This window comes from Oncorhynchus nerka, linkage group LG27 (genome assembly GCF_034236695.1).
Source record: "Oncorhynchus nerka isolate Pitt River linkage group LG27, Oner_Uvic_2.0, whole genome shotgun sequence".
Lineage (NCBI taxonomy): Eukaryota > Metazoa > Chordata > Actinopteri > Salmoniformes > Salmonidae > Oncorhynchus > Oncorhynchus nerka.
Genome location: NC_088422.1, coordinates 94,636,268 through 94,661,783, shown reverse-complemented (window position 1 = coordinate 94,661,783; position 25,516 = coordinate 94,636,268). Strand labels below are relative to the sequence as shown.

Genomic DNA, 25,516 nt, shown 5'->3' with positions numbered 1-25,516 from the left:
TTTGATTTGACTGCCACAGTCTTGTAGCAATCACAGTTTTAGGATTGTGTTCTGCGAAGAGGAAAGTATGACAGGTACTTCAGTGGTGTGTTGTGTGGATTCTGTCCAATCATCTGGAACACATTGGCAGTGGACCCCTTCAAGAAGTTTCCCAAACGGTTAGACAAGAGCACAGCCTCTCCTGAGTTCTGGACTCAAATATTGTTTATGTTATTTTTCTTCTAATAACGAGCAGAGATTACACACTTTATGCAATATGCACAAGGTTGCTGTGTACAATGTCAGTTCTCATTGATGAAAGGAACCTTGTGATCTTCTATGTTTTATTAAGTGAATTGTTGGTGCTGCATGCATTGTGGAATGTTACATAATGTATCAGACTTGATCGTTATGTGGAGTTTTTATCACAACTCTTGGCAATTGGTATGGGTTGGGACCAGGGACTGGGACCAAGCCGGTGGGGCAGGCCCGGGCGAAAGGCAGGGCCCGGGCGAAATGCAGATGCAGCACATTTTGGTCAGCTGCAGCCTACGGGCTTTCACAGATCTACTTTGCAGTCTGAATGGGGAGTCTACGGAGGGTAGTCGTCCTGCGTTTACATTTGAAGCAGATTTTTTAGTAGACTTCAGACGGAGCCTACGACGGCGGATGACTATGAACTTGGCCAAACTTCGTTGATAATCACACGTATACCAACGCGTAGGAGAGGAGGCCATATTACATATATATTTTTTAATTCAAAATCCTTAGTCCAAAATGACGAATGTTCTTTGGTTTTCATCTACGGCTTTAATTTAGGCGAGGATGAAGAATGCATTTCGAATCGACTAGAGCGAACTACGTTTCGCCGCGGAGTGTCACTGATTTGAATCGTGTGCAACAGTGTAGTGGTGGAGTGGTGCGGTAATCGCTGAGCCAGTCTGTGCGCTAAAATTGGTAGCTACAAATGAACTTTGTTTGTGCAGCATATGTGTACATTTAACAAAGTCGTTGTTCAAGCGCCCACTTCATTTTGTCCTTTGGATAGTTTTACAAAATATTTACATCTGTATCTTGCGAAACCAAGGACCACAGTACTGGAAGGACTTTACTGACCTCAAGATGTCAATTCTGCCTTTTACTCCCCCCATTGTGAAAAGGCTTTTGGGTTGGAAAAAAGGCGAACAGAACGGACAAGAGGAGAAATGGTGTGAAAAAGCTGTGAAAAGCCTGGTGAAGAAGTTGAAGAAAACAGGGCAACTGGATGAATTGGAAAAAGCCATCACGACACAGAATATCAACACGAAATGTATTACCATACCAAGGTAGGCGACTAGAAACATACATTGCAATGTTTGCGCAAGAAATGGAATCGATTGAATGTGACAGTTTTCAAACACAAATCTGGCTAGGCAGTTAGGTTGGACTTTCCAGTTGTAGCTTTCTCTTCCTCGCAAACAATTTGATATTGTAGCCATTGAATATTTCTCATTCAATAATAGTTTGGCTTTTGGGCATACTGCACAAACCATGGGTAGGTAACTAGCCAGCTAGCTAACTGAGCAAGTTATACAGTGAGCTGCCTCTTGTCTGCATCAGCAATCACAGTACAGTAAACATAGCTAGGTAGCAAATGGAGCTAGCTAGCGAGTGTTGAATGTTTTGAGGGTTGCCCGTGTTTCTTTTCAACAATAATCATTGCATGCCACTTTTGTTGCACAACGAATTCTAGTTCACTGTCCTAGCTGGCAAACTACACACTACCCTCGGTAGATATATTTATGATGCCGGAAACGAGGCGAATCTGCATAGTGGAATAGACAGCTGTTCAATTCTAAACACAAATGGGTGACGAAGTTATATAATTTGGCCTTAATCTGGGGCGCTTTCTACTAGGATGGTGCGTAGGCGAGACTGAATCATCGTTTTCGCCATGCAGTGCAATACATCCACTGCTGTCTTGACAGATTTCAATACTTACACTGTAATGCCCGAACGTACTCTCCTTAAAAAACATCAATTAGGCCTAGCCTAGTTCTTCAGCTGCATCCTTGTAAGCTTGTCATGTCACTGTAATGCTGAAAAGCTAGCTTCTACTTACACCTCCTAGTCAGCTCAGTCAATGTGTTGTTTGTAAACTCATCCGTGTTTATTGTACAGAGAGCTTTCATATCCTTCAGTATACGGTATCGATGTTTGGTTTATTTGCAGCCACACTAGTATGTAATGCTTAAGTTTGGGTAACTTCTATGACCCTACTGCTGTCACTGTTGGTATTTCAGAACCTCACAACAAAGCAGACCTGTGATTGGCTGAAACGTTCATGTTGTTCCATAAATTCCAGCAGTTAATCAATGAATCGGCCTTCAAAATCTCATCTCCACTTTTGTCTGACATGGACTGTTGCTTAGCAAGCTACTGGGGCGGTGGTGTGGGCTGAAGTTGGATATATTTAGCTAATCAGACACTCCCACATTCTTGTTTGACCATCACAAGTGTTGTGCATTCTTCAGTCAATTGAATATCCTCTTAGCCAGGCTTGTACCACTGAAGATATCTGGCCCGGAAGTATAATACGCTAATATCTCCCTAATACCCTGGCTGTAGTGCAAAAGCCCTTGTCACAGACCAGTGTCATATAGTCAATGCTGGGACTGGAATGGGGAAATCTGATCCAGGAGCAGTGCTTAGGGGGACTTCCTGCCCCTGAATAACGGCCCACATTGCCCGGGAGGTCTGTTCCTATTTATTCCCCTGTGGTGGGGCTGACAGCAGCTGCTTGCTCAGGCCTGTCGAGGTGGTCATGGGGGAGCTCTCCTGGCGAACACATGAATTCCCCAGCGCCTCATCATTACTATCCTCACAGCTGATGAGCTAGCTCTGGATTTCACTGAGTCACAGCTGGCTTGATAGAGCTGATGGTGGTGGATTTGTATGGAACGGTAACATGTGTAGCCTATAGGACAGGTGTTTGTGGGGAGACCCTAGTTGACAAATGATAATTAAAAAATGTCTGTAAAATGTTGTCATATTGTTACATTCAATTGAGAATTGAACTCCCAGTAAATAGGCATACTTTGAATAATTTACTCTGAACAATAGTTATTACCCATTTAGGCTTTCTGTTTTTAGAGTAGGGCAGTTCATGCCAGATTGGCCAAGAATAAATATATTTATGATGTTTTGGATCCTTCTGAGATGAAATCTATAGATAGGTCCATTGAGAGAAGTCTATACACGGGATTCCCCAGTAACACATCAGATCAAGGTACTCACTGATCTCGACCCCAAATCCTAAACCTGAGGAAGTTGAGCAACCGACCTACCAGATCGAGACCCCAAATCCTAAACCTGAGGAAGTTGCGCAACTGACCTGATCTAAATGAAGCACAATTATTTCATATTGAAACAGGAGCTGTGTTAAACACTAAAGCCTCAGTGCCCGGTGTGGATTTAGAGGCCCTGAGTTGTTAGATAACATTTCAAATGGGTTTAACAGCAGCAATTCTAGCCTATAGCTGGCCTAACAGCAGCAATCTCCTCTAAGAAGCGGTGTAATCAGAGAGGCCAGCTATAGGCTCTCCTCTAGAATTCAGAGAGAATCTCTGATTAACACCAGCAATCTCTTAGAGGAGATTGCTGCTGTTAGGCCAGCTATAGGCTAGAATTCTCTCTGATTACACAGCTTCTTAGAGGAGATTGCTGCTGTTAGGCCAGCTATAGGCTAGAATTCTAACAGCAGCAATCTCTAAGAAGCTGTGTAATCAGAGAGAATTCTAGCCTATAGCTGGCCTAGTGGGTCATGGTGGGTCATAGAGAAGTTTTAGGCCTCATGATTATTTTTTCCTCCCTGATTGTCTGAATACAAAACATCGAAATAATGATTTGTTTGTTTGGAAACCAGTAGTCTTATTTCCTGTTACATTTCTCTTTTCTAAAATGTTGCGCAACAAATGGCAGTTTTCTACCCAGAGTTTGTCTTATTTTGTGGTGCAAAGCTATTGCTCGGCATGCTTCTTGGCGCCTCTACACTTTTGTGGTTTTGGACAGTCATTTTTTTTGCTTTTTAAATAATGGGTAGTTCTGAGAAACTAAGGCTCTGGGCCAAATACATGTCTTAGTCATTCTGCAGTGTGTACTTATGGCTTTGTGATGGCTCACACTCTCTCGCCTGAGCAATGCTGATGGCACTGGCTTTGTGATGGCTCACACTCACACTCTCTCGCCTGAGCAATGCTGATGGCACTGGCAGGAACTTCGGTATGAGAGGCCTGCTTAGAGGCCCACTTCCGCCTAAAACAAACATTCTCACATCTGTCAAGTCATTTTAGAGTGACTTTCTCAGAGCCAGTGGAGGCGGCTCCTGCTCTGTTTGAGTGGGGAGAAGACTAGTGTTCTCTCCCTGTCCTTTGAAATGTGCTTTAGTGAACTGTAGGCTAGGTGTGGCCTTCCTCAAGCAAAATGGGACAACACTATCGTTTTCATGGGAGTCTCCCCTTTCCGTAGTGGGGTCATATTAGTTTGTATCTATTGTTTACTCCATGTGTAACTCTGTGTTGTCTGTTCACACTGCAATGCTTTATCTTGGCCAGGTCGCAGTTGTAAATGAGAACTTGTTCTCAACTAGCCTACCTGGTTAAATAAAGGTGAATAAATCTCAAACGGTCCGGACGCTACAGACAGAGGTTGGCACATCGACGGTACCGACCTCAGATGAGTCCGTAGCTTGTGGGGGTCTTGGAGCAAAACTGAGAACACCATGGTGTTGGTGAGAGGCTCACCGTAGTGGTCATGTCAGTTATTAGGTCAAACTTTACGCTCGCTACAAACGTTTTCGTGAGAAATCCCAATTTTTAGGAATATCCCCTGGTCTGACAAACGGCACTGTAGCTTTGCCACTTTCCACCACAAATGCGGAAGGCCGAGGATGCAGCCCATTGTATTGATGCAGCCCATTGAAAACAAGCAGCGTTGGGCCAGTAACCAGCAGGTAGCCTAGTGGTTAGAGCGTTGGGCCAGTAACCAGCAGGTAGCCTAGTGGTTAGAGCGTTGGGCCAGTAACCAGCAGGTAGCCTAGTGGTTAGAGCGTTGGGCCAGTAACCAGCAGGTAGCCTAGTGGTTAGAGCCTTGGGCCAGTAACCAGCAGGTAGCCTAGTGGTTAGAGCCTTGGGCCAGTAACCAGCATGTAGCCTAGTGGTTAGAGCCTTGGGCCAGTAACCAGCAGGTAGCCTAGTGGTTAGAGCGTTGGGCCAGTAACCAGCAGGTAACCTAGTGGTTAGAGCCTTGGGCCAGTAACCAGCAGGTAACCTAGTGGTTAGAGCCTTGGGCCAGTAACCAGCAGGTAACCTAGTGGTTAGAGCCTTGGGCCAGTAACCAGCAGGTAACCTAGTGGTTAGAGCCTTGGGCCAGTAACCAGCAGGTAACCTAGTGGTTAGAGCCTTGGGCCAGTAACCAGCAGGTAGCCTAGTGGTTAGAGCGTTGGGCCAGTAACCAGCAGGTAGCCTAGTGGTTAGAGCGTTGGGCCAGTAACCAGCAGGTAGCCTAGTGGTTAGAGCGTTGGGCCAGTAACCAGCAGGTAGCCTAGTGGTTAGAGCCTTGGGCCAGTAACCAGCAGGTAGCCTAGTGGTTAGAGCCTTGGGCCAGTAACCAGCAGGTAGCCTAGTGGTTAGAGCCTTGGGCCAGTAACCAGCAGGTAGCCTAGTGGTTAGAGCCTTGGGCCAGTAACCAGCAGGTAGCCTAGTGGTTAGAGCCTTGGGCCAGTAACCAGCAGGTAGCCTAGTGGTTAGAGCCTTGGGCCAGTAACCAGCAGGTAGCCTAGTGGTTAGAGCCTTGGGCCAGTAACCAGCAGGTAGCCTAGTGGTTAGAGCCTTGGGCCAGTAACCGAAAGGTTGCTAGATCAAATCCCCGAGCTGACAAGGTAAAAATCTGTCATTCTGCCCCTGAACAAGGCAGTTAACCCACTGTTCCCCGGGAAGTCATCATTGTAAATAAGAATTTGTTTTTAACTGACTTGCCTATTTAAATAAAGGTTAAATAAAAAATAAATAAAATCAACAGTTTTAAGGATAAGGAGGAAGACACTTGCAGAGTCAATTCCATCTCAGCGGCTGTCAATACATTAAAATAGAATGGAATTGACAATCCTACTTGAAAATTAGGAGCAATTGTCAATTAGTTTAATGAGTTGACTGTATTTGAACTGGTCTTCCCTCTTGACCCGTCCCAAACTGTAGGCCTTTACTGTGGAGCAGAGCTGAGAGAGCAGAACTGTAACAGACGGCACAGAATTGTCTCTCTCACTCTTGGTTCGGGGCCAGGACCCGGGAGCAGCAGTCTGTCTTGTCCACACACGTCCCTTTGACTGCAGGGCTGCAGGCTGGTGCCACCGACTCACACGGCAGCATGTTTGAGCAGGATAAAGACAGTCCCTCAGTTTGTGTCTGGATTAAGGGCCATTCTGTGACTTTGCTTAATATGCCTTATTTATTTACTGTGGTATTGTTTTGGTAAAGAGTGTTGAGTATTGTTTCTTAAGCTGGTATGGAAGTCAAAATTCTGGTATTGTGACAACACTAAGGGAGAGGAAGTGGGGAGAGAGAAACGGAAGCAGGAAGAACAGAGGGAGGAACTTGAGCTGATAACAAAATAATTAACAGATTGGTGTCCCCACCACAAGTGGTCTACAGTGCTGTTGTACAGCAATAGAAGCGTGGGTGATGGTGTCTATTAGATAAAGCATGTCATGATGAATAAACTGGCCTAGTTGCGATTTAGAAAATATTTGAGAATGCATTATACCACCGAAGTGACCTACAGTGAAATCTCAAGTATGTACACACGCACTAGAGGTCGACCGATTATGATTTTTCAACACCGATACCGATTATTGGAGGACCATAAAAGCCGATACCGATTAATCGGCCGATTTTATTTATTTGTAATAATGACAATTACAACAATAGTGAATGAACACTTATTTTAACATAATATAATACATCGATAAAATCAATTTAGCCTCAAGTAAATAATGAAACATGTACAATTTGGTTTAAATAATGCAAAAACAAAGTGTTGGAGAAGAAAGTAAAAGTGCAATATGTGCCATGTAAGAAAGCTAACGTTTCAGTTCCTTGCTCAGAACATGAGAACATATGAAAACTGGTGGTTCCTTTTAACATGAGTCTTCAATATTCCCAGGTAAGAAGTTTTAGGTTGTAGTAATTATAGGACTATTTCCCGCTATACCATCTGTATTTCATTATCCTTTGACTATTGGATGTTCTTATAGGCACTTTAGTATTGCCAGTGTAAGTGTAACAGTATAGCTTCCATCCCTCTCCTCGCTCCTCCCTGGGCTCGAAGCAGCAACACAACGACAATTAGCGCGCGCTAACTAGCTAGCCATTTCCCTTCGGTTACACGAGCCTCATCTCGGGAGTTGATAGGCTTCAAGTCATAAACAGCGCAATGCTTGACGCACAACGAAGAGCTGCTGGCAAAACGCTCGAAAGTGCTGTTTGAATTAATGTTTACGCGCCTGCTTCTGCCTACCACCGCTAAGTCAGATACTTGTATGCTCAGTCAGATTGTATACAACGCAGGACACGCTAGATAATATCTAGTAATATCATCAACCATGTGTAGTTAACTAGTGATTATGATTGATTGTTTTTTATAAGATAAGTTTAATGCTAGCTAGCAACTTACCTTGGCTTTACTGCATTCACATAACAGGCAGCCTCCTTGTGGAGTGCAACGAGAAAGAGGCAGGTCGTTATTGCGTTGGACTAGTTAAGGTTGCAAGATTGGATCCCCGAGCTGACAAGGTGAAAATCTGTCGTTCTGCCCCTGAACAAGGCAGTTAACCCACTGTTCCTAGGCCGTCATTGAAAATAAGAATGTGTTCTTAACTGACTTGCCTAGTTAAATAAAGGTTAAATAAAGGTGTAAAACATTTTTTTTAAATCGTCGAAACGGCGCCCAAAAATACCGATTTCTGACTGTTATGAAAATTTGAAATCGGCCCTAATTAATCGGCCATTCCGATTAATCAGTCGACCTCTAACACGCACACACCAAGGTTGTTATAGTAAATATTTAGTTAACTGAAATTAAATAATTATCCCCGTTTGGAAAAACTCAAACTAGACTTAAGCTATTAACTTTTACTCCAAAAACTAACAAAGCTAAAATATAAACCATCATGAATTATGTTAATCTAAAAAAAAATACTATTCTCAAAATCTGTGGTTTTCAAGCTGCTGAATCTGGTGGGTAAATGCAGCCAGGAGATGGAGACGTTTCAAAAAGGCCTCGCTTGTCTATCACTGTTCCGGGGCGTCACTGCTCCGGGGCGTCACTGCTCCGGGGCGTCTCTGTTCCGAGGCGTCGCCGTTCCGGGCGTCACCGCTCCGAGGCGCCACTAGCTAACATGTAAAACATAGAAGACTGACATTAGCTACCTAGACTAACACTTACTACTACAGTTGAAACTGTGGCTTCGGATCTTGACTTTTCGGGACTCCTCTTCCTGAACGCTAAAGGTCACAAAGTTTCTGCTCATGTGTGGTACTCTACTTAACACCGTCTCTTCTCGTAGAGAACAGGCTGCTCTGGTGAATGGTGCTCCTTTAATGACGTGAGATCAAGGTCTGCCAGATCCCATAGTGATAGTACCATTTTTATTCATTACTTTTATGAAGAATACTATTTGTGGGGTGCTTATATTTGTCCTGTTACACACAAGTGTGTTTTGGAAATGTGTCTGGCATATCCCAACTCCCCCTGAGAAACACCCACAGGGAATGGGGTCACGGCCTGGGTCAACATTGTACAGCACCCTCGGAGCAATTAGGATTAATTACCTGGCTCAAGGGCACAGCGACAGATTTTTCACCTTGTTGGCGCCGGTATTCGAACCAGTGACCTTTCGGTTACTGGCCCAACGCTACCTGCCGCCCCTGCCAAATATAACTGCATAGTATAAAGTTGCTGTAAGACAAACACCACCTCATTTCTTATATTTCAGGATGTGGCCAAAACTCAAGTGTGTCACTAGGCAAAATATGTGCTTTGATTGAAACTTAAAAACAGGTAGGCTTTGCTGCAGTTTAACACAATCTGCTCCAAAATGTGCTCACTGTACTTAATTCAAAAAGACACTGTATAGCTCAAGTTGATCTGAATGAATATTCCCATGAAAGTGATTGAGATCACATGGTTAATATGCAGATGCTGCGTGGACATTTTCACCGGTAAAACTTGAAGAATTATCATTCACGGTTTGACAGTGAGAAATGTGAAGGGAGAGTGACCACAGCAATGTGGGCATAATGTAGACGTAAATAAACCCAGGGGTCTTCTGCTCTGGGGGACACAGGATCCGCAGCCTCTGAGACAAGTTAAAAAGCATTGGATTGTCGTCAGCGTGGGCTTCAGTTTCACTCCACTATATAAGTCACATTGAGCTTGGTGTTATTATTGAACTGCCCGCTCCCATTGGATTGTCGTCAGCGTGGGCTTCAGTTTCACTCCACTATATAAGTCACATTGAGCTTGGCGTTATCATTTGAGCTTGGCGTTATCATTTGAACTGCCCGCCCCCATTGCAAGAAGTGACATCCTCCAAAATCACTATACAACACATGTCTGCTAGCCTCCCAGCATGCTTTCTGTCCCTAACACTAAATAATATAAAATGTTTTTAAAGCAAATCAGGTCTAAAAACTAACAGAGTTATGAATTAAAATCTAAAAATGAACAGTAACCTTGGCGCACACATGTAAAGTACTGAAAAATATATATACACACAACATGTAAAGTACTGAAAAATATATATACACACAACATGTAAAGTACTGAAAAATATATATACACACAACATGTAAAGTACTGAAAAATATATATACACACAACATGTAAAGTACTGAAAAATATATATACACACAACATGGAAAGTACTGATAAATATATATAAACACAACATGGAAAGTACTGAAAAATATATATAAACACAACATGTAAAGTACTGAAAAATATATATACACACAACATGGAAAGTACTGATAAATATATATAAACACAACATGGAAAGTACTGATAAATATATATAAACACAACATGGAAAGTACTGATAAATATATATAAACACAACATGGAAAGTACTGATAAATACAAGCGCATCATGTAAAGTGTTGGTTTCATGAGCTGAAATAAAATATCCCAAAAATTCACCATACGCTCAAAAAGCTTATTTCTCTCAGATTCTGTACACATTTGTTTTACATCCGTGTTAGTGAGCATTTCTCCTTTGCCAAGATAATCCATCCACCTGACAGATGTGGCCTATCAGGATCAATCATCCACCTGACAGATGTGGCCTATCAGGATCAATCATCCACCTGACAGATGTGGCCTATCAGGGTCAATCATCCACCTGACAGATGTGGCCTATCAGGATCAATCATCCACCTGACAGATGTGGCCTATCAGGATCAATCATCCACCTGACAGATGTGGCCTATCAGGATCAATCATCCACCCGGACAGCTGATGAAACTGAGGAGTATTTCTGTCTGTAATTTAAAAAAAACTCATTCTGATTATCTGGGCCTGTCTCCCCAGTGGGTGGGCCTATGGCTGTGCCCCTGCCCAGTCATGTGGGTGGTAGGTATTCTAGTGGTTAGAGTATTGGGCCAGTAACCAAAAGGTTGCTAGATCGAATCCCCGAGCTGACAAGGTAAAAATCTGTCGTTCTGCCCCTGAACAAGGCAGTTAATCCACTGTTCCCTGGTAGGCCGTCATTCTAAATAAGAATTTGTTCTTAACTGACATTAAATAAAGGTAATATATATATATATATATATATATATATATATATTTTTTTTTTTTTAAATCTGACATACAGATCAATGTACAGTATTTAAAGTGACTGATTTCCTTATATGAACGCTAACTCAGTAAAATGGTTGAAATGATTGAGTTTAATATTTTTGTTCAGTATGGTCGTGGTGGTAGTCGTGGTGGTAGTTGTGGTTGTAGTCGTGGCCAATAAGACACAAAGCAGGCTTGTTGTCTGTGTGAAGAGTTAGTGTTCCTCTCCCCCACAGACAGATAGTGGTCAGGCCAAGGCAAAGCAGAGTAGAGCTTTCTCTCACTAATACAACCTAACTCCTGCCGCCTCCACACAGAGCAGCAGTTGCTAACCAAACAGCAGCCCACACCCTCCCCAAGGCCCCAGCAACCAGCCGCAGCACATTCCTCTGGGCTGACTAACCACCCCACACACACACACACACTATAAGCCCCACACACACTATAAGCCCCGCACACACTCAGCGCATGGAGGGAGCGTGGAGACCACGATTGGGGCACTCACACTTAATACCATGACCAGACCCGGCACAGCGCACACACACGCGCGCGCACAATACCCATGATGCCCTCTGCTTGGACACACAGAAGCAGTCAACAAGCCAAAAATGCAGATGACCCGGTGCCCACATACACTGGGGAATTGTCACACAAAACCCTCCTGCTTCTGGATGAGGTACGCTGATGGTACACGCTGGAGCTACCAGGCAGAGCAGACAGGCAACACTGTGTCCATCTGTACCCTTCTGCCAAGACTACACACACACACACACAGACTGAGACACACACCGAAGGAACAGAAAGAGAGATGTCTCAGACAGGTACGGTGATGGAGCTACCAGGCAGAGCAGACAGGCAACACTGTGTCCTTCTGTACCCATCTGCCAAGACTACACACACACACACACACACACACACACAGACGGAGACACACACCGAAGGAACAGAAAGAGAGATGTCTCAGACAGCAGTATCCACTTTCTGTCAGACAAATCAAACAATGAGTTGAGCAGCCAGTGGTAATTACAACACAGACAGACAAACTCTCAGTGAACCAGTGTGTATCACATCACTAGAGAACAATACAGTCTGGACTGTGACTCAGGTACCTGCTTTAAAATGTGTGGGTGTGTGTGAGGAGGAGACATTGTGATGGCTCTGAGGGGTCTGTCCCAGACAGATTGAGATTAAACGCCTTTGTTGAGCGAGTCAACCAGAAAGTGTGTGTCTGTTTCAGGCTTGTGTCCCTGTCTGCTTGTTTTAGTTGCAGTGCTCAGGCTTGTGTCCCTGTCTGTTTGTTTTTAGTTGCAGTGCTCAGGCTTGTGTCCCTGTCTGTTTGTTTTTAGTTGCAGTGCTCAGGCTTGTGTCCCTGTCTGTTTGTTTTAGTTGCAGTGCTCAGGCTTGTGTCCCTGTCTGTTTGTTTTAGTTGCAGTGCTCAGGCTTGTGTCCCTGTCTGTTTGTTTTAGTTGCAGTGCTCAGGCTTGTGTCCCTGTCTGATTGTTTTAGCTGCAGTGCTCAGGCTAGTCTGTTTGTTTTTAGTTGCAGTGCTCAGGCTAGTCTGTTTGGTTTTAGTTGCAGTGCTCAGGCTAGTCTGTTTGGTTTTAGTTGCAGTGCTCAGGCTAGTCTGTTTGGTTTTAGTTGCAGTGCTCAGGCTAGTCTGTTTGTTTTTAGTTGCAGTGCTCAGGCTAGTCTGTTTGTTTTTAGTTGCAGTGCTCAGGCTAGTCTGTCTGTTTTTAGTTGCAGTGCTCAGGCTTGTGTCCCTGTCTGTTTGTTTTAGTTGCAGTGCTCAGGCTTGTGTCCCTGTCTGTTTGTTTTAGTTGCAGTGCTCAGGCTTGTGTCCCTGTCTGTTTGTTTTAGTTGCAGTGCTCAGGCTAGTCTGTTTGTTTTTAGTTGCAGTGCTCAGGCTAGTCTGTTTGTTTTTAGTTGCAGTGTGCAGGCTTGTGTCCCTGTCTGTTTGTTGTAGTTGCAGTGCTCAGGCTAGTCTGTTTGTTTTTAGTTGCAGTGCTCAGGCTAGTCTGTTTGTTTTTAGTTGCAGTGTGCAGGCTTGTGTCCCTGTCTGTTTGTTGTAGTTGCAGTGCTCAGGCTAGTCTGTGTGTTTTTAGTTGCAGTACTCAGGCTTGTGTCCCTGTCTGTTTGTTGTAGTTGCAGTGCTCAGGCTTGTGTCCATGTCTGTTTGTTTTAGTTGCAGTGCTCAGGCTTGTGTCCCTGTCTGTTTGTTTTAGTTGCAGTGCTCAGGCTTGTGTCCCTGTCTGTTTGTTTTTAGTTGCACTGCTCAGGCTAGTCTGTTTGTTTTTAGTTGCAGTGCTCAGGCTTGTGTCCCTGTCTGTTTGTTTTTAGTTGCAGTGCTCAGGCTAGTCTGTTTGTTTTTAGTTGCAGTGCTCAGGCTAGTCTGTTTGTTTTTAGTTGCAGTGCTCAGGCTAGTCTGTTTGTTTTTAGTTGCAGTGCTCAGGCTAGTCTGTTTGTTTTTAGTTGCAGTGCTCAGGCTTGTGTCCCTGTCTGTTTGTTTTAGTTGCAGTGCTCAGGCTTGTGTCCCTGTATATTTGTTTTAGCTGCAGTGCTCAGGCTAGTATCTCTGTCTGTTTGTTTTGTTTGTTTTTAGTTGCAGTGCTCAGACTAGTCTGTTTGTTTTAGTTGCAGTGCTCAGGCTAGTCTGTTTGGTTTTAGTTGCAGTGCTCAGGCTAGTCTGTTTGTTTTAGTTGCAGTGCTCAGGCTAGTCTGTTTGTTTTAGTTGCAGTGCTCAGGCTTGTGTCCCTGTCTGTTTGTTTTTAGTTGCAGTGCTCAGGCTTGTGTCCCTGTCTGTTTGTTTTAGTTGCTGTGCTCAGGCTAGTCTGTTTGTCTGTTTGTTTTAGTTGCTGTGCTCAGGCTAGTGTTTCCTTGGCAATATTAGGTTAAGCATTAAGCAAAGGCCCTAAAGCAACATCCAGGGTGGTCTGCAATACCTTTTATCAGTTGAAATCAAATGAAGCACAACGTATTTTGGTCCAGGCTAGATCCTCCCTGCCTATCTAATGGTTGAACCTATTTAACTTTCAGTTAGTATTTCATCATGGCTGAATGAACAGTTGCCTTTTCCCCGTGTGTTTGATGTTTGTGTTGAGACCACCCCAGACGCAGGCAGGCACACACACATTGTCTCTACTCCAGTTGTGCTCACTGAAACAGGATGTGTTTGCCTGCTGTTTTGAGCTGAGGGGAAGAGAGGAAATATCTAACTAGCTAGCAGGTGAATGACTGGCAGGGCAGGTGCACACACCCTTAGGATTTCCCCCAGACATGGAAGCTGTAAAGGTAGAGTTCAGGAAGTGTGTGGTATCATTTAGGCCCCCTCCCCCCATGTTTTGCTTGCTGATGCATTGTCATTTACCAGGTTACCACTGACTGCTTCCAGTCAGATTGGACACTTTGGCCACAAGCTTTTATGATGGGGCACACAATGCTTGGAGGGTGGAGAGGGGAAGTAGTCGGGCCAGGGGGACAGACGGAGGGGGGAGGGGGTGTGTCAGACACTCTGAGCCGCCCTGATCTATTGAGACAATCTGTCATTCTTTACCCCCCTTTTGTCCTGCTCTCTCTCTCTCTGCTCTCTTCTCTCTGCTCTCTTCTCTCTGCTCTTCTCTCTCTCTCTGCTCTCTCTCTCAGCTCTTCTCTCTGCTCTCTTCTCTCTGCTCTCTTCTCTCTGCTCTCTCTCTCCCTGCTCTCTCTCTCTCTCCCCTGCTCTCTCTCTCCCCTGCTCTCTCTCTCCCCTGCTCTCTCTCTCCCCTGCTCTCTCCCCTGCTCTCCCTCTCATATTTCTGTATGAAGACATGGCCATTCTGTTATATTAGATCAGTCTCTGTAGTTTATGGACATTAGAGACAGGCAAGGTAGTCTTTGTTGTGTTGCTCGACTGTAGTTAGTCATTATGAGGGAGCAGAAATAGAATGTTTAGTCTAACTAGATTCTATATCAAAGCATAGCCTATAGGCTAGACCAACCAGGATTAGGATTATTAGTGAATAAACTGTCATTCATTTAAATATTTTAAATAAGTACAACGATGTAGCCTGGTGGATGTTTTTCTACCAGTCCAACTTCCTTTTGACTCACTGTAGCAGTGTGCTGAGTGAGTTGAAGAATTCCGTGGCCAAAGTTTTGGCCTTGGTCCACAGAGGGGTGTGTGTGTGTTCAGAGGCGCTTGGAGCACAGAACCGTAGCCAGTGTGTGACTGTTCGTGCTTCAAAGTGTTTGTTTTGCCCCCTCAGATTAGTGCAGCTCAGCCTGGGCCAGTCGGAGTCTCTGATCTGAGGCACACACACACACCCACCCTTCACACACACCCCACCAACCCCTTAAATCTGAGAACCCCCTCTCACACAACCCCTAACCCCTCCACCCCAGCAGCAGCAGCTGTACTAACCCACAAATCTGGGCCCTTTCTTCTCCATACTACACAAACATAGACAACACACACAACAGCAGGCGATGTGGGTGAGGCAGGGGGATTTAGGGTGCAGGTCTCCCATCTCCTCCAGGGTTGTGAGGGGGCTCCGGGTCAGTCTCTGTTGGAGAGCCACAGTATCCTCCACCCAGTTCCCCCAAAGCAAATTCAACTTCTAACCCTTTCCACATCAGTTCAACACCTACATTTAAATGTCCACATTGTTAACAGATTTCCCTTTGTCGCGCTTTATTCAAATGCCTGAATGCATTCTGCAAACGGTGGAACAGGCTACATCTGATAACACAACAACTTAATGGCAGTGGCCAACTACTGTAGTAATCTAGCCAGCTAACCTCTGTAACTAGCCGGCAAGCCAGCAAGCAAAGCTGAAGGGATTGCAAACAGGTTAGAGTAACTCTAGGCAATGCAACTTTTGTTGGCCTAGGACCCGTCTTTTCAATGCTGTCTTCGTATTCTGATAGCTGAAGTTGCATGTAAGTGTCGGGTGTATACCGAGCTATACTGTAATGCCGCATAGGCCTAGCTGAATGGAATCAGGACTGGGGATAAACATGAATAACCATGCTCCATTAGCTAGGTCTAGCTGAATGGAATCAGGACTGGGGATAAACATGAGTAACCATGCTCCATTAGCTAGGTCTAGCTGAATGGAATCAGGACTGGGGATAAACATGAGTAACCATGCTCCATTAGCTAGGTCTAGCTGAATGGAATCAGGACTGGGGATAAACATGAGTAACCATGCTCCATTAGCTAGGTCTAGTGACTCACCGCTTCTCACTAGTTTCCCCCTAGATACACTCTAGAAGGTCATGTACTTGTTTACCCAGTTTCTGTCACTGAAATTATATTATTTTTGTATATGGCCTGTCCAATGCGGGATTGCTGAGAGTGTCATTCAGTGTAACTTGCCTCAGTCACACAGCCATACCTAGGGCCTGGCTGTTCTGCTAGCCTGGGTCCATGGAGGGCTTGGACTCCGGATCCTTCCTGAACCCATTTGGTGTTTTCCATTCCCCAGCACCCGATCCATCTTTCATGTCTTGTCAGAGTTCTCGCCCACCGGCACCGACAGGGCATACCGGGTCAAAGCCATTCCTCCACTGCCATCCTGGAACATATTTGAAACACAACGCGCTCCACATACTCATAAAGCATATTTGAAGAGTGCGAGGTCGTCTGGGGCCTGGTATGGCCCCTCCAACAACATGGTAGTCGCTCGGGGACGGTGGCATGTTATGAATGGCTGGGGGTTGTTCTGGGCAACGTTTCACTCACTTCTATCGCTGTGGTAAATGTCTTGAACAGTGACTCAGCGGCTGTATGTGAAGTTGGCGTTTTTGCCTAGGGCTTGTTGTATGGTCCCTTCCTCCCTCCCTCCCTGGACTGTGCTAGTGGAATCCCTCACGTTAGAACAGCACATTGAGTCTGAATCTGTGTGTCTTGTGTTTCCTGGACCTGAGTTGGTCCAGACCAGAAAGCTGTTGCGGGGATGCAGTGACGAGAGTAGGGTCCCAGTGAAGGACTGAGGAATAGGATGTTTTTGTCTGTTCCATGTTCAGTGTCAACCCCCAGCCTAAACCCCAAAGGAATACACCCACTGTAGAGCATGGGCCTGAGATGCAGTTACATCACCTCAGCCCAGTCTGTACACACACACACACACACCAAACAAACCTGGGTTCAAATACTATTTCTATTACTTTTCAATACATTTCAAAACAATTATTCAGATAACTAAAGGTTATGTGGTTAGTTTTATGTAAAAAAAAAAACTAGTAGTTGAATATTGGAATGTATTTGATACACTTTTTGAAAATACTACACTGACTCAAATCCACGCCCAAGCCTAACCTTTAACCCATAACCCTAAAACTATACCGAACTCCTAAACCTACCTGTATCCCATAGCCTTAATTATAACCCTAATTTTAACCGTAAATGTAACCCCTAAGCCTAAAATAGCATTTTTCCTCGTGGACTGGAAAAATGTCCCCACTTACCCAAATGTTTCCTTGTTTTACTATCCTTGTGAGGACTTCTGGTCCCCACAAGGATAGTTAAACACACACACACACAGAACACTAGAGAGTGAGCTGAGCTAACCCAGCCCCCCATTAACCTTAATTCTTTATGATGGCCACAGGACTCACTGATGTGCAAAGCCCCAGGAAATGGCTGCTCGTTTACGGGCTGTGGCAACAGCAACCCACTGACTCCTTTTCAGCCAATTGGGGCTCATAAAAGGGGACCTTGCCCTGTGCCATGCGCTGTGTGAAATAACTTTTTGTTTAATAAGAACCGGAGGATGTGTTTGAGTAGGACCGAGAACTGAATGCTCTGTGTGACAATGCGACTTCGGGACTGTATGTTATAGATTTTCTGCTGACACACACACACACACACACACACACACACACACACACACACACAGTTTTCATGGTTTAATTATTTAGTTTGGTTTAAGGCAACATTGTTGAATCCCCACACACACACACTTGTCCTCCACCACCACACACAGGGGGATTCTGCTTGTAACACCCCCCCTTTCTCAAAATGCCAAGACAGTGAAAAGTTGCTATGAAATATTAAAGGCCCTGATGTTTTTCCCTCTGGAGGCAGTAGTTGGCTGAGACTAACACACACGCGCTCAGTCTGGCTGAGTACCACTGAAGGCTCCTCCAATCACATTACAGCATGGAGCGTTGGTACGGTGAGGTCACTGGTTAGACTCCTCGTTGCTCCGCTGAGACTCTCCTGCAGGCTTCTAAAGAGCTTAGTGGGGGACCAGATTGAACAGGGGGAAAAAATAGAGGTTGACCGATTTATGATTTTTCAACGCCGATACCGATTATTGGAGGACCAAAAAATGCTGCTAATTAATTGGCATATTTTATATATATATATATATATATATATATATATATGTAATAATGACCAATGAACACATATTTTAACTTAATATAATGCATAATTAAAATCATTTTAGTCTCCAGTAAATAATGAAACATGTTCAATTTGGTTTAAATAATGCAAAAACAAAGTGTTGTAGAAGAAAGTAAAATGCAATATGTTCCATGTAAGAAAGCTAACGTTTCAGTTCCTTGCTCAGAACATGAGAACATATGAAAGCTGGTGGTTCCTTTTAACATGAGTCTTCAATATTCCCAGGTAAGAAGTTTTAGGTTGTAGTTATTATAGGACTATTTCCCTCTATACCATTTGTATTTCATATACCTTTGACTATTGGATGTTCTTATAGGCACTTTAGTATTGCCAGTGTAACAGTATAGCTTCCGTCCCTCTCCTCGCTCCTCCCTGGGTTTGAACCAGCAACACAACGACAACAGCCACCACATTGAAGCAGCGTTACCCATGCAGAGCAAGGGAAACAACCACCCCAAGGCTCAGAGCGAGTGAAGTTTGAAACATATCAGCGTGCGCTAACTAGCCAGCCATTTCACTTCGATCACGCCAGCCTCATCTCGGGAGTTGATAGGTTTGAAGTCATAAACAGTGGAATGAAGAGCTGCTGGCAAAACGCACGAAAGTGCTGTTTGAATGAATGTTTACGCGCCTGCTTCTGCCTACCACCGCTCAGTCAGATACTTGTATGCTTGTATGCTCAGTCAGATTGTATGCAACGCAGGACACGCTAGATAATATCTAGTAATATCATCAACCATGTGTAGTTAACTAGTGATTATGATTGATTGTTTTTTATAAGATAAGTTTAATGCTAGCTAGCAACTTACCTTGGCTTACTGCATTTGCGTAACAGGCAGTCTCCTTGTGGAGTGCAACGAGATAGAGGCAGGTCGTTATTGCGTTGGACTAGTTAACTGTAAGGTTGCAAGACTGGATCCCCCGAGCTGACAAGGTGAAAATCTCTTTCTGCCCCTGAACAGGCAGTTAACCCACTGTTCCTAGGCCGTCATTGAAAATAAGAATGTGTTCTTAACTGACTTGCCTGGTTAAATAAAGGTGTAAAAAGAAATGTAAAAAATGGCAAATCGGCGCCCAAAAATACCGATTTCCGATTGTTATGAAAACTTGAAATCCGCCCTAATTAATCGGCCATTCCGATTAATCGGTCAACCTCTACTCCATACATCTTGTCAAATTGTAACCAGAGAATTAATAGTGAAGTTACAAAAACAAGGTGAAATTCAGTCGTGATGAATCGGCTGCACGTTTCCTAACCCCCCACCACAAGTTCTCCTACTAATAACAAGCTGAAAGCCATGCGTAGCTTCTCCTTTTACACTTCCTGTCTCTGAGTTAGTGATATCATTGCCACTTATTATTATTATTAGACCTAAAAACCCTTCTCACACAGCTCTGACCCATGACAATAAGGGGTCGTATTAAACCAAACATTCACAAGCTGTGGTGTGACTCTGCTGTGTAGTTTGATTTTATACGCTGTGAAGACGCCTTTCTGACTGTCTGAAATTCTATGAAGGAACATTTTTAATTCCGTTGGTAATGGTTTGAATGTTTACACGGTTATAGTGGAATCATTTTTGTTCAGTTCAATTCAAGAGTGCAGGCTGTTTCCCCTACATGTACCCTGGCTCAGTGGTCTACATGTTTCATTGACAACAGATGGCCATGGGGAGAAACCCTGTCACTACTGTAACCTAGTAACTGGTCGTCTGTGGCCTAGACAGCCTCCCTCTGCTGCTGGGATCCTACATCAGGGTGCATCAGAATGAGACAGAGCAACATGAGCATATTTAATACATGTTATATAGTCAGCCCAGGGATGGGCAACTGCCCCACTGTTTGTCCATAATGATCATCGTTATGTTTGGAGGAAAAAGGGGGAGGCTTGCAAGTCAAAGAACACCATCCCAACCGTGAAGCATGGGGGTGGCAGCATCATGTTGTGGAAGTGCTATGCTGTAGGAGGGACTGGTGGACTTTACAAAATAGGTGGCATCATGAGGAAGGTAAATTATGTGGATATATTGAAGCAACATCTCAAGACATCAGTTAGGAAGTTAAAGCTTGGTCGCAAATGGGTCTTCCAAATGGACAATGACCCCAAGCAGACTAACAAAGTTGTGGCAAAATTACTTAAGGACAACAAAGTCAAGGTATTGGAGTGGCCATCACAAAGCCCTGACCTCAATTCCATAGAAACATTTTGGGCAGAACTGAAAAAGCGTGTGCGAGCAAGGAGGCCTACAAATCTGACTCAGTTACACCAGCTCTGTCAGGAGGAATGGGCCAAAATTTTTACCCAACTTATCGTGGGAAGCTTGTGGAAGGCTACCCGAAACGTTTGACCCAGGTTAAACAATTTAAAGGCAATGCTACCAAATACTAATTGAGTATATTTGAGGGAAGCTGTCTAGGCCACAGAAGACCAGTTACTGGGTTACAGTAGTATATAGAGAACTGATAGTGAGTATATTGAGTGTATGTAAACTAATGACCCACTGGGAATGTGATGAAAGAAATAAAAGATGGAAGAAATCATTCTCCTTTCTATTATTCTGACATTTCACATTGTTAAAATGAAGTGTGGATCCTAACTGACCTCAGACAGGGAATTCTTACTGGGATTAAATGTCAGGAATTGTGAAAAACTGAGTTTGGCTAAGGTGTGTATAAACTTCTGACTTCAACTGTATGTACTACATTACTAAAAGTATGTGGAAACCTTCTAGTTCAACATCTCATTCCAAAATCATGGGCATTTAATATGGAGTTGTTCTCCCCCTTTGCTGCTGTAATAGCCTCCACTCCTCTAGGAAGGCTTTCCACTAGTTGTTGATACGTTGCTGCAGGGACTTACTTCCATTCAGCCACAAGAGCGTTAGTGAGGTCGGGCACTGATGTTGGGCGATTAGGCCGGGCTCGCAGTCAGCGTTCCAATTCATCCCAAAGGTGTCCGATGGGGTTGAGGTCAGGGCTCTGTGCAGGCCAGTCAAGTTCTTCCACGCCGATCTCGACAAACCATTTCTGTATGGACCTCACTTTGTGCACAGGGGGCATTGTCATGCTGAAACAGGAAAGGCCCTTCCACAAAGTTGGAAGCATAGAACCATCTAGAATATTATTGTATGCTGTAGCATTAAGACTTCCCTTCACTGGAACTAATGGGCCTAGCCCAAACCATGAAAAACAGCCCCAGACCATTATTCCTCCTCCACCAAACTTTACAGTTGGCACTATGCATTCGTGCAGGTAGCGTTCTCCTGGCATCCACCAAACCCAGATTTGTCCGTCGTACTGCCAGATGGTGAAGCGTATTCATCACTCCAGAGAACATGTTTCCACTGCTTCAGAGTCCAATGGCGGTGAGCTATACACCACTCCAGCTGACGCTTGGCATTGCTCATGGTGATCTTAGACTTGTGTGCGGCTGCTCGGCCATGGAAACCCATTTCATGTAGTGTATAAAATTGCACACTTCTCTCCGGACCAATGGTAGAATGTATATTGGTGGGTTGGGGTGGGGGGGCTTTAAAGTGTTTTGCTCGCAAGGTGAAATGTTTTTGCCATTACTCAGTGTATGGGGTGTGATCTCTGTACACTCGCAGTCGTGAGATTGTGTTCTTACCTTTTTGGAGTTGGCCTGCTTGGCCGTTTTCAAGAACGGCAAACTATTCAAGCAACGTGCCAAAAGGCAAAACAGTTTATGAACTTATAACTCCAAAGCAGTAACAACAAAACACACCTCTCTGTCTCTAGGCAAAACAGTTTATGAACTTATAACAAAGCAGTAACGACAAAACACACCTCTCTGTCTCTAGGCAAAACAGTTTATGAACTTATAACTCCAAAGCAGTAACAACAAAACACACCTCTCTGTCTCTAGGCAAAACAGTTTATGAACTTATAACTCCAAAGCAGTAACAACAAAACACACCTCTCTGTCTCTAGGCAAAACAGTTTATGAACTTATAACTCCAAAGCAGTAACAACAAAACACACCTCTCTGTCTCTAGGCAAAACAGTTTATGAACTTATAACTCCAAAGCAGTAACAACAAAACACACTCTCTGTCTCTAGGCAAAACAGTTTATGAACTTATAACTCTGTCTCTCTAGGCAAAACAGTTTATGAACTTATAACTCCAAAGCAGTAACAACAAAACAAACCTCTCTGTCTCTAGGCAAAACAGTTTATGAACTTATAACTCCAAAGCAGTAACAACAAAACAAACCTCTCTGTCTCTAGGCAAAACAGTTTATGAACTTATAACTCCAAAGCAGTAACAACAAAACAAACCTCTCTGTCTCTGCCAGGTCTCTGGATGGACGGTTACAGGTGTCCCACAGGAAGGGCCTCCCGCACGTCATCTACTGCCGCCTGTGGCGCTGGCCGGACCTGCAGTCCCACCACGAGCTGCGGGCTGTGGAGCTCTGTGAGTACGCCTTCCACACCAAGAAGGATGAGGTGTGTGTCAACCCCTACCACTACCAGAGGGTGGAGACGCCAGGTACGGACAACTGTCCCCTTTCATTAAAAACCACCAGAGGTTCAATGAGCTTCACCTCAGTAGCATGTATTGCACATCTTGTAAATGTATTGGCTCTTGTGACTGCTGGTTTGACAGGTGTGAGAGGCTCCGCCTCAGCTGTCATTTGTGAAAACATAAAAGAGCTATCTATAACTTTTGGTGTGTTAGAGAAACAATGCATTGTATCTGCATTTGTGTTCTTTGTGTTTCTGTCTGTGTGTAATACATGTCTAATTGTGTTTCTGTCTGTCTGTGATACATGTCTACTTGTGTTTCTGTCTGTGATACATGTCTACTTGTGTTTCTGTCTGTCTGTGATACATGTCTACTTGTGTTCTTTGTGTTTCTGTCTGTGATACATGTCTACTTGTGTTCTTTGTATTTCTGTCTGTGATACATGTCTACTTGTGTTTCTGTCTGTCTGTCTGTGATACATGTCTACTTGTGTTTCTGTCTGTCTGTCTGTGATACATGTCTACTTGTGTTTCTGTCTGTCTGTGATACATGTCTACTTGTGTTTCTGTCTGTGTGTGATACATGTCTACTTGTGTTTCTGTCTGTCTGTGATACATGTCTACTTGTGTTCTTTGTGTTTCTGTCTGTCTGTGATACATGTCTACTTGTGTTCTTTGTGTTTCTGTCTGTGATACATGTCTACTTGTGTTTCTGTCTGTCTGTGATACATGTCTAATTGTGTTTCTGTCTGTGTGTGATACATGTCTACTTGTGTTTCTGTCTGTCTGTCTGTGATACATGTCTACTTGTGTTTCTGTCTGTCTGTGATACATGTCTACTTGTGTTTCTGTCTGTCTGTGATACATGTCTACTTGTGTTCTTTGTGTTTCTGTCTGTCTGTGATACATGTCTACTTGTGTTCTTTGTGTTTCTGTCTGTGATACATGTCTACTTGTGTTTCTGTCTGTGATACATGTCTACTTGTGTTTCTGTCTGTGTGTGATACATGTCTACTTGTGTTTCTGTCTGTCTGTGATACATGTCTACTTGTGTTTCTGTCTGTCTGTGATACATGTCTACGTGTGTTTCTGTCTGTCTGTGATACATGTCTACTTGTGTTTCTGTCTGTCTGTGATACGTGTCTACTTGTGTTTCTGTCTGTGTGTGATACATGTCTACTTGTGTTTCTGTCTGTGTGTGATACATGTCTACTTGTGTTTCTGTCTGTCTGTGATACATGTCTACTTGTGTTTCTGTCTGTCTGTGATACATGTCTAATTGTGTTTCTGTCTGTCTGTGATACATGTCTACTTGTGTTCTTTGTGTTTCTGTCTGTGATACATGTCTACTTGTGTTTCTGTCTGTGATACATGTCTACTTGTGTTCTTTGTGTTTCTGTCTGTCTGTGATACATGTCTACTTGTGTTCTTTGTGTTTCTGTCTGTCTGTGATACATGTCTACTTGTGTTCTTTGTGTTTCTGTCTGTCTGTGATACATGTCTACTTGTGTTCTTTGTGTTTCTGTCTGTGATACATGTCTACTTGTAAGAGCGTCTGCTAAATGACTTAAATATAATGTAATGTACTTGTGTTCTTTGTGTTTCTGTCTGTGATACATGTCTACTTGTGTTCTTTGTGTTTCTGTCTGTCTGTGATACATGTCTACTTGTGTTCTTTGTGTTTCTGTCTGTGATACATGTCTACTTGTGTTTCTGTCTGTCTGTGATACATGTCTACTTGTGTTCTTTGTGTTTCTGTCTGTGATACATGTCTACTTGTGTTTCTGCAGTGCTGCCTCCTGTGCTGGTTCCCAGACACACAGAGATCCCCAGTGAGTTTCCTCCTCTGGACGACTACAGCCACTCCATCCCAGAGAACACCAACTTCCCCGCCGGCATCGAGCCACAGAGCAACTACATACCAGGTGACATATCAGTCGTATAACTAGTGAGACCAGTCTACATACCAGGTGACATATCAGTCGTATAACTAGTGAGACCAGTCTACATACCAGGTGACATATCAGTCATATAACTAGTGAGACAAGTCTACATACCAGGTGACATATCAGTCATATAACTAGTGAGACAAGTCTAAATACCAGGTGACATATCAGTCATATAACTAGTGAGACAAGTCTAAATACCAGATGACATATCAGTCATATAACTAGTGAGACAAGTCTACATACCAGGTGACATATCAGTCATATTACTGGTGAGACAAGTCTACATACCAGGTGACATATCAGTCATATTACTGGTGAGACAAGTCTACATACCAGGTGACATATCAGTCATATAACTAGTGAGACCAGTCTACATACCAGGTGACATATCAGTCATATTACTGGTGAGACAAGTCTACATACCAGGTGACATATCAGTCATATTACTGGTGAGACAAGTCTACATACCAGGTGACATATCAGTCATATTACTGGTGAGACAAGTCTACATACCAGGTGACATATCAGTCGTATTACTAGTGAGACCAGTGGTAAAGGAGGTGAAACTAGTCCTCACACAGACTCCTGGAGCAGGTGAGACCAGTCAGGATTTATGCAGCATGTTATAGAAAAGTATTTTAGTGGACGAGACTGGTCTAAGTGAGACACGTTTAAAATGAGAGGAAAGTCGGTGAGAGAAGTCTTAAAGCAAGTTAAAATCCCATTCAAGCGGACCAGACCGGTGAGTAGGGGAGGCTGGTCTAAGTGAGACGTTTAAAATGAGAGGAAGGTCGGTGAGAGAAGTCTTAAAGCAGGTTAAAATCCCATTCAAGCGGACCAGACC

At 43.9% G+C, this 25,516-nt stretch overlaps 1 protein-coding gene across 1 annotated transcript in view; it reads left to right on the top strand.

The window, feature by feature from the left end:
- The first annotated feature begins 550 nt into the window (after nt 1-550).
- Nucleotides 551-25,516, top strand: part of smad3a (SMAD family member 3a) — a 47,639-nt gene continuing 22,673 nt past the window's right edge. The window contains exons 1-3 of the mRNA XM_065012372.1: nt 551-1,304; nt 22,555-22,748; nt 24,514-24,648. Of these exons, the coding sequence (XP_064868444.1) occupies nt 1,102-1,304; nt 22,555-22,748; nt 24,514-24,648 (532 nt within the window). The 5' untranslated portion in view covers nt 551-1,101. The remainder of the gene's footprint in view (nt 1,305-22,554; nt 22,749-24,513; nt 24,649-25,516) is intronic.